At 36.3% G+C, this 19,227-nt stretch overlaps 1 protein-coding gene across 1 annotated transcript in view; it reads right to left on the bottom strand.

Annotated features, from left to right (window-relative positions):
- Nucleotides 1–123: 123 nt before the first annotated feature.
- The window catches only part of LARS1 (leucyl-tRNA synthetase 1), a 52,215-nt gene continuing 33,111 nt past the window's right edge, over nt 124–19,227 (bottom strand). The window contains exons 23-32 of the mRNA XM_081035487.1: nt 16,956–17,139; nt 15,762–15,852; nt 14,752–14,892; nt 13,569–13,709; nt 13,200–13,310; nt 10,799–10,909; nt 8,392–8,496; nt 7,016–7,111; nt 5,396–5,528; nt 124–769 (exon numbers count right to left, since the gene is read on the bottom strand). Coding sequence (XP_080891613.1) covers nt 564–769; nt 5,396–5,528; nt 7,016–7,111; nt 8,392–8,496; nt 10,799–10,909; nt 13,200–13,310; nt 13,569–13,709; nt 14,752–14,892; nt 15,762–15,852; nt 16,956–17,139 — 1,319 coding nt within the window. The 3' untranslated portion in view covers nt 124–563. The remainder of the gene's footprint in view (nt 770–5,395; nt 5,529–7,015; nt 7,112–8,391; nt 8,497–10,798; nt 10,910–13,199; nt 13,311–13,568; nt 13,710–14,751; nt 14,893–15,761; nt 15,853–16,955; nt 17,140–19,227) is intronic.

Raw genomic sequence — 19,227 nt, forward strand, 5'->3', positions numbered from 1 at the left:
GGTGACAGAAGGAGATTTGACTTTGGGTGAACATACAATGCAATACACAGATGATGCATTATGGAATTGTATGTTAACAAATGTTACCCCCCAGTAAATTCAATAAATAAAATAAATAAAAAGTAAAACTAGCTATCTATTTTATTATGTGTTTGTTTTTAAAGAAGAAATACACCTAAGTCCATAAGGATATAATATAAAAAGTTGGTAGAAAAACCTTAGCCTTCATAAATAGTATAAAGTACACCGCACAAAAGAAGCATACTGACACTGTTGTGTTAATCTGAAAGACTAGAAGCCTCTAGGAACTAAGCAATAATTTGTTTAAAAAAAAAGAAAACAAAGTATGGTATAAACTGTTTTTCTTAGAGACCCCAAGAAGGGAAAACAAAAATTTATTAGGTCCAGGAATCCAAGATGACTTGGTATAACTATGATTACATGCAGAATTTGATAGTTAGAAATGACATCTGTTGAGGTCAGCCTAAAGTCCTTTTAGCCCATCTGTAGGCATAAGTAGTAGTATCACCCCAAAACAGGATAAGTCTCCAATGTGAATGAGTTTAATGAACCAGATAGATAATAGTATCACCAATGTCGGCCTGGAGCCCATTTTCAGTAAGATGAATTTTCTTGCTCACGAGGTCCACGTGGAAAACCGCATGCTCAGAAATGGGGGTCTTCTCAGTGTGCTCTTTCCCCAGGACGGGAACTCGCCGAGGCCCCAACAGTGGATCATCAAATCTCATCAGTTTCACTTTGGAAAGATCTACAGGCGAAAGAGATCATCAACATGAACATTTCATTATAGTCACCGATTCAAACCCATGCCTGAGTCTGATAATTCACATTTTAAACACACTGGTTGTTATATCTAAAAAATATTTTCATCAGATTATTAAACAAAACCCAGTTTCAGAAAGCAAAGCTAAATCTAACAAATCTTCATCCCCTGTCGGCTTTGGCCCGGATCAAAGATTGTCAGAGATTCTGTATAGCACATACCCTGGAATTAAAAACCAAGGGGAAGGGCTGAGTGCAATTTTGAGCATTATCCTACATGGGCTCTCAAATCACTTTGTATATACTTCAATTAACCATTTCCCAGAATATCAAGAAGTCTAGAACTTATTTCTCTTTCTTGTCTTGCTTCCTGGAATATGTTAAAACTAAGAGTTGTAGCTTTTATTGGGAGATACTTTTGGAAAAAAGAGTTGCTATTCTAACAAATAGCATTAGCAGTTTCTTCTTCTATTCGAAGGATGAAAGTGTTTGTATTAACAAGCTGATGAGAAGGGTAAGGACACAGATTTCAGCACTTTAAGCTTTTGAATCAGCTCCAACCCTCCCTTGCTGGAGATTTTCCTGATCTGCTCTTGTGCAAGCTGATAAGATGGCTCCTGGCAAAGAAAGCACTTGTCCATTGAACAAATTTATGAGCCAACAATCCTGCCAACAACTGAGCCTGAAAGAAATGTATTTATTTCAGCAATTCTGCGACTTCCCAACATCACATGGTTTTATTTTATATGATGGGAAAACACCATAATGACTGCAAATGCCGTCTCTGGGTGTATATCTCAATTTAAATGTAGCGTGGCTAGTTATGCTTAACCTGATTTACAGAAACAGAAGACATTTTCCGAATTACTTCCCACCCCTCTCTAAAGCAGATTTCTGGGTGGTCCATGAGTTACATTCCCTTATGTTGCTTTGAGCGTATGAAGCTTAGCAAGAGAGGGATAAGAGATAAAAGGAAACACTAAAGCAGCTGGTGGCTATGCCAGGAGTACGAGTTATCTAGGCATTCTATTCTCCTCAGGGAAACAAAGGCTGAAGGACTGCAAGTTTAGAGCAGGGATCTTGGGGCTTACAGCGCAATTATCTGCAACTACCATGAAGGCAAACCCTGCCTGAGAGTCTTTGGAGAGTCTTTGCAGAGGCTGTGTAATCTATTCCCAGATATAACACAAGCCCTGAACATTAAAACGGGAAAGGAGCAGCTACAGCCCGTATGACAGCCACGGTCTTATTGTGGAGGAAGAACACAATTCATTTGAACAGCTATTACAATTCAACATGCACGGCAGTGACACCAAATTATTTTGCTATGGAAGCAGTGACGAGTCCTGCCAGCAGATTTTATGCACAAGGCCTTTTACTGCCTCTCTCTCTCTCCCTCCCTCTCTCTGTCTCTGTCTCTCTCTCGGTCTCTAAAAGAGACCTCCCTCGTCATTCCAAGCAATTCTGAATCGAACTATTTCAAAGAAGCCTTAATACACAATGAGGCTTCTAAGTGACAAAACACATTTGCTTTGATGTTTCCCCTGTAGTTCACCACCACCAATAATTCTTGGAGCTTTCTTAATGGTTTTACTATCTTTTCTTATCCCAGACCTCTCTTATCAGGGAAAATGTTGAAATTTGAGTCTGCAGCTACAGAAGATTTAAGGCACTTAGGGAAGAGATGAGAGTGATTGAAAGTCCCTAGGGATTGCAAATGGGAAATGGAGCCTTTCACCTCCAAGTTATTAGTTCATATGTGGCATGGGTTGCGAATGATTTAAAGTCATTATCATCAAATAGGTGCTCAGTGGTCTTTGTGGAGTAAAATGATGGTTTTAGCTCAGTTCCTCCTGGACCTAGATTATAATCACCCTCAATACAACTGCACTAATTGGATGATTTGCTGCTATTGCAACAGACAGACCGAGCAATATGTTATTGAATTTCACTCCTCTCCCATTTCACATACTCTGTCCCTCTGAGATATCCAAGTGTCCTGAGGGCTTTTGGAAAAGCCTCACAGTTACAGCTCTTCTGTAGATATTTGGAAGAATATCAATTTCAAACTCCCCTAACATTTCTATTGTCTAAAATTCACAGCAGCTACTAACACCAAACTTAAAGCACTTCATGACAATATTATTCACAGCTAGTATGACAAAGGATGTACAAATTATGCCAGAGGCTCAGTGAGAAAAGACAAGATACAGAAAACACATTTCAGGACAATGTGAAGAAAGTAGTCAGTGCTGTGTCTCTGTAAATTTTCAAGGGAGGCAGGTTTAACAACACTGTACAATACAATTTTCAATAAAGAATACATCTTCTCATGTGCTACAACCTCATAATAATCCTATCTAGTGGATTCACACAAATACCTTTTTCTTTAAAAGCTACCATATTGTTTTTCATGGCTAAGAGTTCTTCCTATTACAAAAATCTCATGATTGGATATATGCAACATAAAACAGCCAAATGGAAGGCTTCCTGTATGTTCGTATTTCAAATTTTTCAAGTTCTGCTTTCTGTGGCCTATAAGTTCTAAGGATGGCACTATCATTCCACAATACCTGGTTTACTGAGGGAACATGAGAAATGCCAGCAACAACATGGATGAATTGTGAAGACGTTTTGCTAAGTGAAATACGCCAGACACAAAAGGACAAATGGTGTATAGTTCCACTTATCTACGGTACCTAGAACAGTCAAATACATAAAAGGCAGCCAGCAGAACAGTGGTTACTAGGGACTAAATGGAGGTAGCATTACGGGGAGTTAATATTTAATGGGTACAGGGTCAGTTTGGGATGATGGAAACGTTCTACAGATGGGTAGTATGACGGTTGCACAACAATGTGAATGTTCAATGTCACTGAACTGTACACTTAAAAATACCAAAATGGTCCATTTTATGTTATGTATATTTTACCATAATTTTTAAAAAAGTCTACAGACAATAAAATCCCTAGCACTAATATACTGCTGATACACAGTGTAACGAGTATTAGTGTTTCCCTCCTGCTAGGACACTCTTTCTCCTTACCTTTACAGAGAGCATTTTCAAGACCCCACATCTAAACAATGTCTTCTCCATAAATGCACCCTGATCACCACAGCTGGAAATAATCTCATCCTTTTCTGTGCTGTAAATACGGGGGATGCCAGAAAAATGTTTATACAAGTGGACACTTTGGTCAACGTTGCTCAAGCAACAGTTTGCCGTAATCAGAAGTGTCTGGACGCTGATGGGAACCACTTTGAGCACCTCTTGTCATTGCAGAAGTCAAACATGGACTTGTCTTCATCTTTTGTCACAGGTACATATTGACTATTACAATTTTAATAGTTTTCCTTTCCTAACACGTGTACACATTTTTTTGGCACCCTCTGTATTATCTATACCGTTCTTACTGCACTCAGGAGTTTCTCCTTAGATTACGATTATGGATGTCAATAGCTTAGTCTCTATTCCTTCACTTGATGACAGGGCTTTGTGGGTCCCCCGAGCCCCCCAGTACACACGTGGAGTCCTACAAATACACTTATCTCTACATGCACTGCACATGACAGTCTCTCAAGAAACATCCACAGAAGGTAGACGAGTGACTTAAAGAGAACAAAAAAATCCAAGGTAGAATGAATTCCAAAGGGCTACTTTAAGTCTCCTCTGTTCATGGAATATTGTTACCCTGAATATATTTCCATAAATTAGGTCAGTCTGGGATTTGCAAGTCCCTTTAGAAAAATTTTACACTAATGGAACGTGGCCCAATCAACTCCTGATTGCCATCAAGAAGAGGAGAGAGAACATAAAATAGAGAATCTCAATATTAATTCGTCATCATAATTGGAAAGAAAAATCAAACAGACACACGCTAACTTCACACTATGCTCAGCCCAAGACCTGGCTGGGGGATGAGAAAAAAAACTACAACGTATTACATTAAATCTAATCATAGGAGATCTAGACTTAATAAGGAATTAAGATTATGTATATATTTTTACCTGGAGGCACGATATTTATAAGAAAAAATATGAGCTTTGGAGTCAAACAGAGCCAAGTTTGAACTCCAGCTCCAGGAATTCAATTGTGCAAGTTACATAGCCTTTCTGTCCACTTCATCATCTGCAAAAAGGGGAATAATAATAGTACCCTCTACATTACAGTGTCGCAAAAGAATTAAATGACTAATATGTGATACACGCTTAGTAACCTTGACTCTCTCTTCCTTCTCCAGAAACAGACCCAGCGGTCTGGTTAGTTTGGAATATCAACAGTGTGTGTTCCTTAATTCTGAAAACCACTCAGAGAAGTTGCTTGTTACAGTATGAAAGCTAGATGGAGTCTTGGAAAAATATCTAATCCATTGTCCTCATTTTACTAAAAGAGAGATCAGTTGAGTGTTTAAGTGACATGGCCAAGTCACCAAGCTACCTAGTCACTATGTCCCATATAGAATAGAGGTTTTCTGATTCTGGGTCCAATATTCTTTGAACAACATTACACAGCTGTCCCTAAGCAGCTAGTTACTCTTCTTTCTCTCCTCTGCTTAGAACTCATCAAATCCACATGCTACTGCCCAATGTGCATTTCAGGGAAACCATTTACCTTTGATTCCTCGGTCCATTTTCATTAAACGTCTGATTATAGCGTCACGGTTATCTCCTTGCCTAATTTCAATTTTGGTTGAGAAGTGGCCATTGGATGGCTGGGGATTCACTAGGGAAACTGACACACCGGGCTAGGAAAACAAAGAGAAAAGCATTGTCATAGGGAATCAAGCTTGAATACTGCTGAGGGAGGAGGAATCTCTGCTACATTTTCAATGTCCAATGAGAGACAGATTTAATTCTGGTATTCTAAAATCATGACAAAGGGATACTCAAATTCAAAAGAAAATATGTACACAGCTCATGCTTACAACCAAATGCCTAGATAAGAATGACTATGACTACATATATCAATACTGGTGATGGATAATAACAATTATATTTTCTCTTCTACAATTACCATCATTTATTGAATTACTGCTACGTACTTGGCCTTGTGCAAAGCACCTTATAGACGTTATTCCTGTATCCTGAAAAGTAGTTCTTTAAGACCCCTTTTCACAGAGGAGAAACTGAAAACCAGAAAGATTAACAAGTAGGCCGAGGTCATATGATCAATAAGAGGCAGAGCCAGGATTGAACCAGCTCTAGGCCATAATGCCTCCCACATTATATAAACTGTATAGTCAAAGACCCTGTTTGTTATTTTAAATGGAAAGAAGTCAACTGAGTCTTGTGAAAGACTTAAATACCTAACAGCTTAACGGAATGCTTTAAAGTGACTTGAAATAAACATATTTGTATAGGGAACACTATTTCAAGTACCTATCCACATGGCCCAAGTGACTGCACCTTTAAAAGCCACCGTATCTTAATATAATAAGAGTATTCATTACACAATAATAAATTCAGGAAGTCTCCATGATCATGATTACCTCATTATTTGAAAATAGGATTTTGCTGTTTGCTAGGTTTTCAATTAAATGTGGTAAAAGTAACAGGATATATCTAAGTCCTCTGCTTATCTAGAAAAGTCGGGCATATTATGGACTCTCACAACTGCAGTCCATTGGACTTCGCCAAATACTGCGACTCTGAATGGATTCTTTAAGAGTAAATACAGAGAATCTCCCAAAACTCCAAAACATATTTATCTTTACCAGTAATGGCCAAAAAATAAAGGAGAAAAAGGAAATTCCGCGTAACTTAAGATAATGCATCAATCTTATTTATGCCAGAAACCAAAAAATCTTGAATAACATTCATTATCAAACCAAGACGCATCTAAAGAATGAAAGCAACTTGTCACTGTTTAAAAAGGTTTTACGCTTCAATTTCCACTGTATTTTTAAATAAAAACCAGGTTTTGAAAACCATATTTTTATTTTTCAAACGCACAAATAACATCCAATGCCATAAAACCCATAAATAACATCTGATGCCATCCACTATAGTAGACAAAGGAAAAGTGAGTATTACACCAACCAGTGAATTAAGAGACCTCAAATACACCACATTCCTAACAAACTATGCGGCCTGGACCAAACCAATCATTTAACTTCTCTGGACCTCTCTTCCTTCTATCTTTAAAATGATGGGTTTAGATGTAATGATCTCTAAGGTCTCTTCTAGCTCTAAAATGCAATGAAATTATTCAGTGAGATTTCTTTCAACTTACTTCTGTTCTAAAAACATTAAGTGGTTTTCCAGGACAGCATTCTTCCCTGACTTTATCTTCTGCTTCAGAGGCAAACTTGACTTCTATGTGTTCTAGCTAATAGAGGGAAAAATGGAAGTCATTAGTAACACTTAACATAATTGAAATTAATCATCACCTCATTTCACCAAAGGTTCTCCACTTAACATAAAATGGTCTGTGCAATTTTATTATTTTCCATATGAGCATTAAATGAAATCTGTAATCAATTATTAACCAGTGATCTTAGATGTCTCATAGTATGGTTATTTGTATAGTCATGTTTACCATTTTATATAATGGAATCTGGCATCTATCTAACTGCTGTATAAGAGAAAAAGAAAAATCAGCATAAAAGGTATCCACTTAAATAAATAAAGTTCAGAAATTTAGCATTTGAGAATAAAAGGCTCCCACCTAAATAGAAAAACTCGGAAATGGAACATATTGCATATAACTGAATGTAAGATGATCTTAAGTATAAGTGTCTCCATTGTTCCAAAGAACCAATAAGTTTTTTGACCTCCAGAAATATATATGAATAATTAGAAATATCTTTAAAATAGATGTCTGCTAATATTTATTAATGTAATTATTAACTCATTTATAATTACATGATGTAAAATGCTTATTTAGAAATAAATATCTTCCCTTCTAATATTTCATGAAATTTTATTCAAACTCTAAACTTGCATATTTTTTACTTCAGTGTCTTCATTACCACTAAAACCACTTTGAGTCTTCTAACAATTTTTCTAGAGCAAATTATTTTTCCTTTTGCCTAAGTTGTCTGAGAGACAGCATTTTTAGGATCTATATATGAAGTTAAGACTGGCACAGGAACAGGGAGAATATGTGAAAGCTATTGGTAATGTTCTAGTTCTTGAGTGGGGTAGTAGATTCGTGAATGTTCATTACATTATTAATAATAAAAAAAGGAGAGGCCACGCACGAACCCAGGTTTTTAATTAATCCAATGCTGTGAATCTAAGGTCTAAAGGGGGTAAAGGGGGAGAAGTAATTCAGAGTACCCCATAATGAGAGATTTTTAAAGTATTTGAATATAAGGTCTTCTCATATTTTTTAAAGATAATTTTGGGGGGGAAATCCAGACATATAACGCTAGTATTTTCTGTACAGAATAACTGATAAGTAAAATAAGACAACAGATCATTTTTTCTTCCTGCAACTTCTATATCCACCCATTCTCCTTCCCTCCAAAAATTTTTTGACTAATACATTTGGCAAAGTTGCAAAACACAGACGATGAAGTTTATAAAAAGGTTTATTATAAAACAAAAGAACTGGATTATGTTTACTATAGTTAACTAGTTCTTACAATCCCTAGCCCCTCTTACCTCAAGGGAATTGGTCAGGTAGACTATATTCTCCATGAGCACTGCCTGTTCATCAAATTCTAATTGCAAATCCAGAACACGAGGTCCCACCTTCTCCAGATTTTCCTAACAGCCAAAATGGTTTTGAAAAACAAAATCACACTGAGAATATGTTGAAAAGAATATATTTCCTCCTAAATAGTCATTCTCCTCTCAATTGATAAAATCTTCCAGTTTGAACAGTTTTAAAGGAAAGGCCTTGGTCTCATGGTTTCCCCTTATCTGTGTTTGCTTGTTAATGAAATTACTAGCTCAGTAAATATCATTTAAAGTATGATCAAGATTAAGGCAGCAATGAAAAGATTGGAAGGACAAGGTTTTCAGATTCATAAAATAAACATGATTTTATCACTGTTTATTTAGACTAACTTAATAGGCAAACCCAAAGAATTTGCTTTGACAAGGAATCAAATAAATGTGTGAAAATATCTGTTCAGGTAACCAAAACAAAAGTTTTTTTTCCCAAGATATCAAATCTTTAAAGCTATTTCAGAGAATAGTGATTTAATAATAAAAACCAAACAAAAAATTCTCAAAGCTATTCCTGCAAATGTTAAAATAAAAACAGAAAAGTCATACTATATGGATACTCAGATGATCCTGGCACATAAAAGTTTTATAAAACAGTGGCATAGAAAAAGTATTTTTAATTTTGTTGAACATGAAATAAAATATTTGCCATTCAAAATGGAACCTTTTAAGTTCCAAGTTCACATGTACAAATATAACTAACTGCCTAGAACATGTTGAATTTACATGAAAGTAACCTAACATGATTTCATTCACCATCCAAATTCTATTTCTTTTCCCATGAAAAAAGTGTTAAAAAGCCATTTTCTTATTCCCAGGTTTATTAAACATTTTGCAAAATTTCAAACCATTAGCAAATATGCCCAGAAAATCACCAGTATGACTGAAAAAAATATATTACAACTCGAATAGTCTAACACGGGTTTTTCAAAAAGCCAACTCTAGAATCTAATATCATATAACTTTTCAAATCAGTTTCTCTGGATTTTTTTAATGTATGCCATAAAAATTCAATGTCTTTGCAACCAATAATGGGATATTTTGTTGAATCCATATGTTGACAATGGATCTGGCATTCTGACCAACGGCATTCACTAAATACCGAACCAATGAATTAGGGGCATACCAGCAGACATATTACAACTTGATTGGTACAGGTCAACCCACGATTTTAAATTATTTCTGAAACTTCAAATATCATAAGGCTCAATGGTTGACTCTGGTCTAAGAGAATTAAAAGGCTTTCCTAAGAATACAATCTACTCCAATATAGGACAAGCTAAGAATCTTGTCCATCAGGCAAGCATCTGTGGCCTAGCAGATTTGAGAATTAATCTAAAGTATGAGAATAACCATGTGTGCCTAGCAAGCTGGAAGACACTGATTTACATTTTTAAAAAAACACATTTACTGAGCCTGCTCTTGACAGGTAGTATTTGTGTTAACTATATTATTTAATTTACTCCTCACAGCACTCTTAAAAGGTAGGTTCTATTAATTTCCTCATTTTATAGATGAAAAACCTTACTACCCAAAGAATTTAAGTTATTTGTCTAAGACCTCAAACTAAGTAGTAACAGGCAAACAGGATTTAGGCCAAGATTTGCTTGACCCCAGAGCCTGAGATCTTAAGCAACATACAGCTTCTTTCTCTTTCCTTGTCAAGAAAACCCATAGATCAGTTATGTATTTGAAGAAAATTAAGGGTCTAATCCAATGATTCTTCACGGGGGAGGTGCGGGAGGGAAGGGTGATGATTTTGCCCCAGGAGACATTTAGCAATGTCAAAAGACATTTCTGGTTGTCACAACTTGTAGGGGATGAGGGGGAGGGTCTAGTAGCATCTAGTGAGTAGAAGCCAAGGGTATTGCTACACATACTACAATGCACAGGACAGCCTCCCACAACAAAAAACAATCTGGCCCAAAATATCAAGAGCTATTGTCTATAAACAATGTTTATCCTGTTAAGCTAAACCTATACAAATGTAGACTCTTGGTTCCAGTAACAGGATCGAGTAAACACCGCCTGATGTAAGCCAAAAGAATATGCTTCTTCCCCACAATGAAAAGAAGAAAAGGTAGAACGTGAAGAGAATCATTTTGTACAGCAATTCTAAACCAGTTTTTCATTCACAATACATATTTTCACACACTCAGCAATTCCACAGGTACACCCCAAATCTGATCTCTCATTATCCACAACCATTAATCGAAAAGAGCTGTTTTACTTAGCAGATTTCTTGGGGAAGACTGTGCCCAAAGCTTTTCCCCTTCCTTCTACTGTCCTATCTAACCATTACTCACGTGGTCACAGCTGCACAAGGTCCACAGCTTACCTTAATCATGGCGACAAACGGCATCACTTTCTTCATATATTTCTTCAATTCTGGCAAACTGCCCAGTTCACCAGCAATGACTTTGTTATCAGGCAATTTTCCACTGTTGTTCTAAAAGAGAGAGAGAGTGGGGTAGGAATGCGGAGAAAAATATTTTAAAGGCGCTGCAAGACAGAGGTGCTTGTAGGAAAGTTGGCCAGCATGGAGGTCTGGTCTGTGCCAGGCTGCTGGAGAACAACAGAGGCAAGTGCAGCCCCCGGCATCATGAGGAAGTGACCAGGGGAATGACTAACCCAGAAGGGTGTCTCCTATCCCCTCTAAGTTCAGAGAATACATGATTTGAGGGACAGAGGAGAAAAGCAAGTGCATCATGCTAAATACCAACTTTTTCCCTACATACATGGCACCTCTGGGATTGCAATATTAGATCTTACCTGGTGAGAAAACGAAATGGTCTTATAAAGATCTTGTTTGTCTTCAAACTTCTAGAAGCATTTTATTGGTTATATCGTAATGGAAAACTACACAACTATCAAACAAGATTTATAGAATGTCTGCTTTGGAACATTCTTTGTTATAAACTGTTACCACAAACGTGCAAAAAAGGAATCTCTAGTTATCAACTTGTGAAAAATACGAGTTGTATCATTGCCATCTACTCAAAAACAAATGCCCGCACCATCTATCACTACTAATATGCGTAAGTCCCAAATGTGCTGCCTGAATGTAAATTCATTTCTGCAAACATCCAATGTCCACTTTAATAGAGAGAGAAATAAAGCAAACGACCTTTTCAGAGTTTGGGGTGACTTATTTTCTCCTTATTATAGAAACATAGCATCAAAGCCAAGGGTTGGGAATGAGTCTAAATAAAAGCAATATATGCTAAGATTTCCAATAATCCATTTACTTTTATTTCTAACCTTTAATAAGGTACATGGAGGTAAAAAATTTTCTCTACTGCCAATATGTTGCTTTGAAACAAATGAAAGAGAAAAGAAGAGGGTAGGAAACAGTCCTTCTCCTTATGTCACAAAGAAGGTGCCCATGTTCAACATAATATTCTTTTTGATTACAAACTAACATTCTTTTAGTTCTTTTGGATGAAAACAAAAGTTTTCAAGGAAGCTAATCATTCCCAATAATGCTAAAAGAGGATGCTGTTTAGAAACTATATGATAACTAGTCAGGGAACACTCAGTGATGGTAATACTAGTGCTAAAAGTGCTATATGATAACTAGTGCTATATGATAACTAGTCAAGGAACACTCAGTGAAAATATAACCTCTAAAAAGAACAGTGGTGATGCATTTATGTTTTAATACTTGGGACATTACATACTATACCTGGTTCCTCTACTGCTTTCTTGAAAATGCTAGTATGAAATGCAGTTTCATTTCTCTACCCACAAAAGGAGCTTGTACTCTTTTACCTACCGTAAGTTAAAATCTGTAAGCAGATTCTAAAGGCTACCTTTTTTTTCTATTACACACGGAAGAGGAAGTAGTTCTCCACAAAAATAGGTCCAAAAGGAATTTAAAAAATGCTTGCTCTTCTCTCTCCATCAAATTTTGCCAATGTAAAAGTTTTTCTGAGTATTTCTTAATTAACTATGAAAATTATTGAGGCAAAATTCTAATACAAGTCTCTAAAATGAAAGCTAAGGATTTTTCCTTTATGTTATCACTTTTTAGTCTTTGGCCATAATCTCTATTTTGTCTCTCTCTCTTTTTTAAGGTGCATCTTAATGGTTTGTGTCTACCAATAATTGTTCTTAATAACCTGAAAAATTTCTACAACATATACTTTGTTGCCATATTTTCAATATGAAAGGATGAAGGAAGGTGAACTATGAATTTTTCTCTTTAGGAAAACCTAGAACTAAGTTTAAATACTGAGTTTTCTTTAAATAGAACTATTGTATTTAATAGCTATTTACCTGACAGAGCCAAAAACAACATCAGCCTCTCCATTTCTATAGGTAATTATTCACCTAAACATTTTCTTTAAATTACTCAAGAGCCAAGCTTCAATTTTTTTCAAACATAATAAGGTTAAGGCTGCATGAATCTGTGTTCAGGTCAAAACAAATCCAAACGGCAAACTCAATCCTTTTGCTTCATAATTTTAACCACACGTATGAAAAAGTCCCACACCCTTTAATTACATACACCCAGATTCAGTGTATTTTTGTATGAAAGTTTCAAAAGTGATGAAAAAGCAGCAGTTTTTCCCTTGGCATCCATTTACGAGCCATCAAGGATGACAAAAAAACGCTCCGTGCCTAGACATAATAAAACAATGCTGCTGGTCTGTGCCAACCCCATCACCAATACCCTAAAGACAGAAGTGCCATAGGCAGGACACAACGTTTAGAGAAAAGTTTGCTGAGGGCATCACCTCGAAGTGATTACGAAGAACTGACAGCGTGGTATGTTGCCAAGATGGATAGTTCTTCGCCACATAGATGGTGCAGTGCGAAGGCTTCTGAGGTGGCTGCCTGTCGGTCTTCTACAGGGAAGAAGGAAAGGAAAGCACATCTATCACTTTCACTAAACCAAAAATGAGAAGAACCCTTCCCCGGTATATACCGCTACTATCTTTAATATTAAAAAATATACATAGCACAGAACTACATTAGGAATGAAGATAGCCCTACACATTTTAATGAAAATTGTCTTAATTTTCATTACAGTTAAATGTTATTTGACCAATAACTTTTCAGGAATGACCTTTTTTAAAAAAAAAGAAAGAAAAAAATGACTTCACCTTCCCTTTAGCCGGCATCATATAGCTCTTCAGTCGCAGTCTGAGATCATGTGCTACTTCCATGAGATACTGTGAAGAACGTATCAAGACTTCATCCACATGACCCACAACAGGCCAGGAGGCAGTCATAATTGAGCCAGGCTTTTAAATTAAAAACACAAAAGTTCCAGGAGATTAGACAACACAATTATTTTATGATTCTTGATTACAATTTCATAGCAAGGCTACCATCTGTAACTGTGCTCACGGTTCAAACCCTGACTCCACAGAGCACACTTCCACAGCCCCTGATCTAATGTTCCCCAGAATTCAAGCTGTGAAGTCTGACTCTACATTCTTAATTAGCATTCAATTGTACAAGCACATTAATACCCACACACATATGCTCACTTTCAAAGAAAATTATGTAATGCTAATTTGCCTAAACTTAATCATTGTTATATAAATTATGCACACTCTGAGTTTTTACCCTACTAATATATCCAGTATTTAAAGTATGGCTATTCGGGATAGACATCATGAGCGCATTTTTGTATTGTTCATGCACTGCGAAATACAAGCATCTGGCTAATAAGGTTGGAAAGGACTTCTTAAACCAGTCAATCTGTTTATCTACAAGCCAGGGAGAAATAATTGAATTTATCCTCACAGTAAGAATGCTAATATAATATCCTTGAATATGCAGCCCTATATATGCTGAATTTTATATAAAACAAGAATATTTATGCAAATATATACTTCTATCTTTGTTTATAAGCAATTCATAACATTATATTTCTCAATATTTTCGCCTTTTTAATAAACACGTGGAAAAACAGTATTAGTTATGCATGTATTCAAATGTATATCTGAATACATTTAAATGTATTATAACACTTCCTAACAGGAACTAGGTGATAAACCACAAGCACATAGTCACGTGTTTTTCAAATATATACACTGTGTGTATATAAAGGCACATACGTGATGGATCTGTCTAAACAGGAGGTAGTGACAGTTTAACCTGTAAGTAATTTATCCTGTAAATAATTATTCTTTACAATAATTATGATGATGAGTCCAGCATTATTCTTGAAATACTCACTTTCGGTCTTTTTTCTCTTAAGTAACAACATTACCACAACATTTATTTAATATGACCAAAATCAAAACCACCCACCACATCTTAAAGACATAACGATACCTTTCCCAGCAGCGTCCAGATGTGCTCACACAAATGTGGACAGAATGGAGCCAAGAGAAGTGTCTGAACCTCAATGAACCGGAACACCAGGTCTCTGTGCATTCCTTCTATGGCCAACTCACGGTACTTATCCTTTGCAGCCTATAAAATTTGAAAGTATTTACCATTTCTCCCCCCATACTTCAAAATAAAATTAAAAGGAAAAAAATTCAGTATCTCTGTTTTAATGCATTTTTAAGTTTTTAGTCTTTTAAAAGTCCATAATGAATTTTTATAAAGGTTTTACTTTTAACAAGGTACATGATTTACAAGTAAATGTACACTAATTCTTGTCCACAGGATACTTCAGTATTATGTGTCTCAAGAAAAACATTTTTAAAGACATCGTGTCACAGACATAAAAGTTGAACAACTTAAACTGCATACTAAGGGCATAACGCTCTGAGCAGCATACAGGAAAGATATTAAGTTCAAAAAAGGCTATAAATACAACACACTGCCATGCTCAGCACTTATCTTTATTTAACTACATCTATGAAAACCAAGTTACATAAATCCCAATGTGCTATTTTACAAAACTGATTGAGTAAAGCTACATTTTTACTTTAAGCATGTGAACTGCCAAACTTGAGGAAATACTGACACCATGTGGAAAACCTCAGAAAATGTTTGTTTTCCAACTATTAACAATTAGTTACAATTATGCCTTTATTTTTTCAATCAACTTAAAAACGTTTTCCTGGAAAGTATGACTGATTTTAGATTTACTCTCTTTATTAAAGCTCACAGCTCAACTCGGAACAGAATTACTTATATTAAATTAACAGAATAGGAAAAGTATCAAAGGCAACTTGACAATCACAATTTATTGAAGAATTTAAAATTTTCTCTGCAAGAGTTTCAGTCTCCACTTTCCATGAGTTATTACGGTATTGCAGGAGGGAAAAGGGGCAAAAATACATCACAGGCACACTGACACTTTATAACTACTGAAAGAATTAACAGCCTACCTGAAACTCAAAAAACCCTGTTTTCAGAGCTTCTTTAAACATCATCTTTTCATAGTTTTGATCTGTTTTTATAATTCCTGCATTCATTTCACTATTGAATAGGAAAAAAAGGTTACTGAGTTTAAAGGCAAGTACAGATAGGTATGAAAACCTGCTGCAAATAATAAACAGCAAAATGAGAACAATGCCTGAAACATTCAAGACTGCTCCACCACGAAACCATCTCTGTGTTCTTTAAACCTGCCGGTTGTAGCCTCCCCACCGTCTATCCACTTTGAAGTACATATTGTCATCCGACACGGCTTCCAACTCCTATTTATGACAACACTGTTAACCATGTGCTTATTCAAAAATTCCTTGATAAAAACTGTTAGGAAGCCCAAACTACAATGTGAAAATAGCTTACCTAAAGTTGTAGTCAGGTTTAATTGGGGCATTTTCAACAACTGATATTAGATAGTTAAGAAAAATTTTCTCATGCTGCCTCAGGCCCTTCATAATATGAACTAATATGGCCTCAAATTGTCTCATCTCCTCTGTCTGCCCTCCACATACTGCACTTCAAATAAATACCATACTCTTTGTGTGGCTTTTGCCTCCCCTACAAAAATCCTGTTTATCTTCCAAGAAACCCAGAACTCACACACCATCTGAATTCCCTCAGTTACAATTGGTGGGAAAGTGTTTTTCTGTCCTGCTAGACAAGGATCAAGTCCTATCTATCTTTGTAAGACCAGTGCATAGGGTGGTTCCTGATACATAGAGGTTGATAAATTGTCTTTTGAAGGAGAAAAAAATGATAATTCTCCATTTCTTTTAATCTGCTTTTCCTCGAACCATTCACCCTACTTTAATGCAAGACAGTATGGTAAAATGGTTTGGAGAAAGACAGGAGCAAATTCATATCCCAAGTTTGGAATTACTAGCTTTGAGGCATTTAATGAACACTTAATTTTTCCAAGCCTCAATTTCTTTATAAAATAGAGCCAAAAATATCTTTATCATAAGGTTACTATGAGGCAAAAGTAAGATAATAGATTCAAAGTACTTAGCACAGTACCCGGCACAAGAAAGCTTTCAATGACTAGTAGCTACTATTATCATCTAATTTATTTTAGGGGAAAAAAGCAAACTTAAACATGCACCCACACTAAGCAACTCTCAAGTACAAAGTGGGTGGGGTCCATAGATTACCTGGCAAAAACTCTATCATTGAAGGTGGTAGCAGGCCCACTTCTTAGGCTGTCCCAATTGGCAACCATTTCTTTCACCCACTCAACCCAGGTGTACAGACGGAGAATACCAGCGTCTGCCATGGCTTCCACAAAGTTGGCATCTTCAACAGTGTCACCAGCATCAGCCAGAGCCAAGCGCATTCCTGGAGGAAGGGAAAAAAAAAAATTGGTGATTGAAAAACTTGGTTACTAAATATCAACTATGAGTCCAACGGGTACAATGCCAAGCCTACATATATTTTAAGACATAACAAATGCTTTAAACGACTGCCACTGATCAACAGCAAAAATAAAAATCACCAAAAGTAGAACCCCTAACGATGTTGTTAAAATATTTGAACCATCTGTATTGATTTGCATACACTTAGCATCAATATGTGTTTCTTCTCAGGCATGTTGAGTTAATGAGATAAAGTGATCTTTAATGAGGCAAAGGAAAAAAACGATAAACTGGGGATAGATATCCCTATAACATCTCAGCCTCAGTTAGAGGTAGCAAAATATTCTATTTTAATGCATGAGAACACACATTAGTGCCTTATGTGTACAACCATTAGGTTGTTGCAAAAGTAATTGCAGTTTTTGCCTTTATTTTTAACCTTTTAATCCGCAATTACTTTTGCACCAACCTAATACATATTTTATTTCTTAGTCCTAAAAGTAGATTCTTCTAAGTTTTCACTAACAAAATTTTTCTTTTCAACCAACTAAAACTGGAGAAAAACATCTATGAGAGCCCAATTAAATAAATTATAGGACATCCTTGCAATGAACACTATATTGCTTCCAAAAAGAGGAAACTGTATTGTGTTATGGAGACGGCTTCTTTGCTTAAACCTCATGCCAGCTTCAAACTTTTCTGCTACAGCTTCCTCACCTCTCTTAGGCTTCACAGATCTACAGAGAGTTAAGGCCTTAGGATTTGCCTTAAGGGACTGCTGTGGCTGGTTTGATCTTCTATCCAGACCACTAAAACTTTCTCCGTATCAGCAATAAGGCTGTTTCGCTTTCTTATCATTGGTGCACTCAAAGGAGTAGCACTTTTAATTTCCTTCAAGAACTTTTCCTTTGCATTCACAACTTAGCTAAGTGTTTGATACAGGACACCTAGCTCTCAGCCTATCTCGGCTTCCAACATGGCTTCCTTACTAAGCTTAATCATTCCTAGCTTCCTTCCACCTGAACACTTAGAGGCCACTGTAGGGTTATTAACTGGCCTAATTTCAATATTGTTGTGTCTCAGGGAATAAGGAGGCCCAAGGAGGGTGAGAGAGACAGAAAGAATCAGTCAGTGGAACAGTCAGAGCACACTCACTTTTCGATTAAGTTTACGGAACGTGCAGCTCGTGGTGCACCCAAACAATTACAATAATAACATCAAAGATCACTGATCACAGACCACGATAAAGAAATAAAATAATGAAAAAGTTTGAAACATGGCGATAATTCCAAAATGTGACAGAGACAGGAAGTGAGCAAACGGTATTAGAAAAATGGCAGCAATAGACTTGCTTGATACACGGTTGCCACAAATCTTCAATTTGTAAAAAGCACACTATCTACGAAGCGTAATAAAGCGGGGATGCCTGTATATAGACCAACCCCCACCTACATCTGTTTATTTTTATATCTGTCTGTGTATAACATAAAAACCATGAGTTCATCCTGATAGAGCCAATTCCAATCCCAAACAAGGTTTGTTCCCCTCTTACTTATTTAGAGCTTCTTTCTGACAGTGAGCTCTCATCTACAATATATTTATTCAATCACAGTACACAGATAAAGTAGTTTCCGAATTGCTAATCTATGCCACGTATAAGAAATATATTGACTAACTACAGTAGTGTGTACTGTTCGTTTTGCATTACAGTATCCACTCAAAATATTGTTTTTCAAGTCACTTAGGTTAGTCTTTCCCATCCCCCCCTTGAGCATGGTCTCAAACTGTGTAGCCATGATCATGTGCCATGATGACCACAGACCAACTGACGTAAGAAATGCACAAGTCCTTCAGGTTAGACAGTGCATTTCTTCTCTTGACAAAGTCATGGTCAAACGGAACAGTTCTGAGGCGAGGGCAAAAATGCTCTTCTGGAAAATGAATGCTCCCAGGCTGAAGTCACCCATATTTATACCAATGGAGGAAATACTTTGGAAAAGCTGCCTCCCAGTACACTCTCAACATTTCTACAAACCAATGTAATCTTAGAAGTAATGAGAAATTAGAAGCA

This window comes from Rhinolophus hipposideros, assembly GCF_964194185.1.
Source record: "Rhinolophus hipposideros genome assembly, chromosome: 23".
Taxonomy (NCBI): Eukaryota; Metazoa; Chordata; class Mammalia; order Chiroptera; family Rhinolophidae; genus Rhinolophus; species Rhinolophus hipposideros.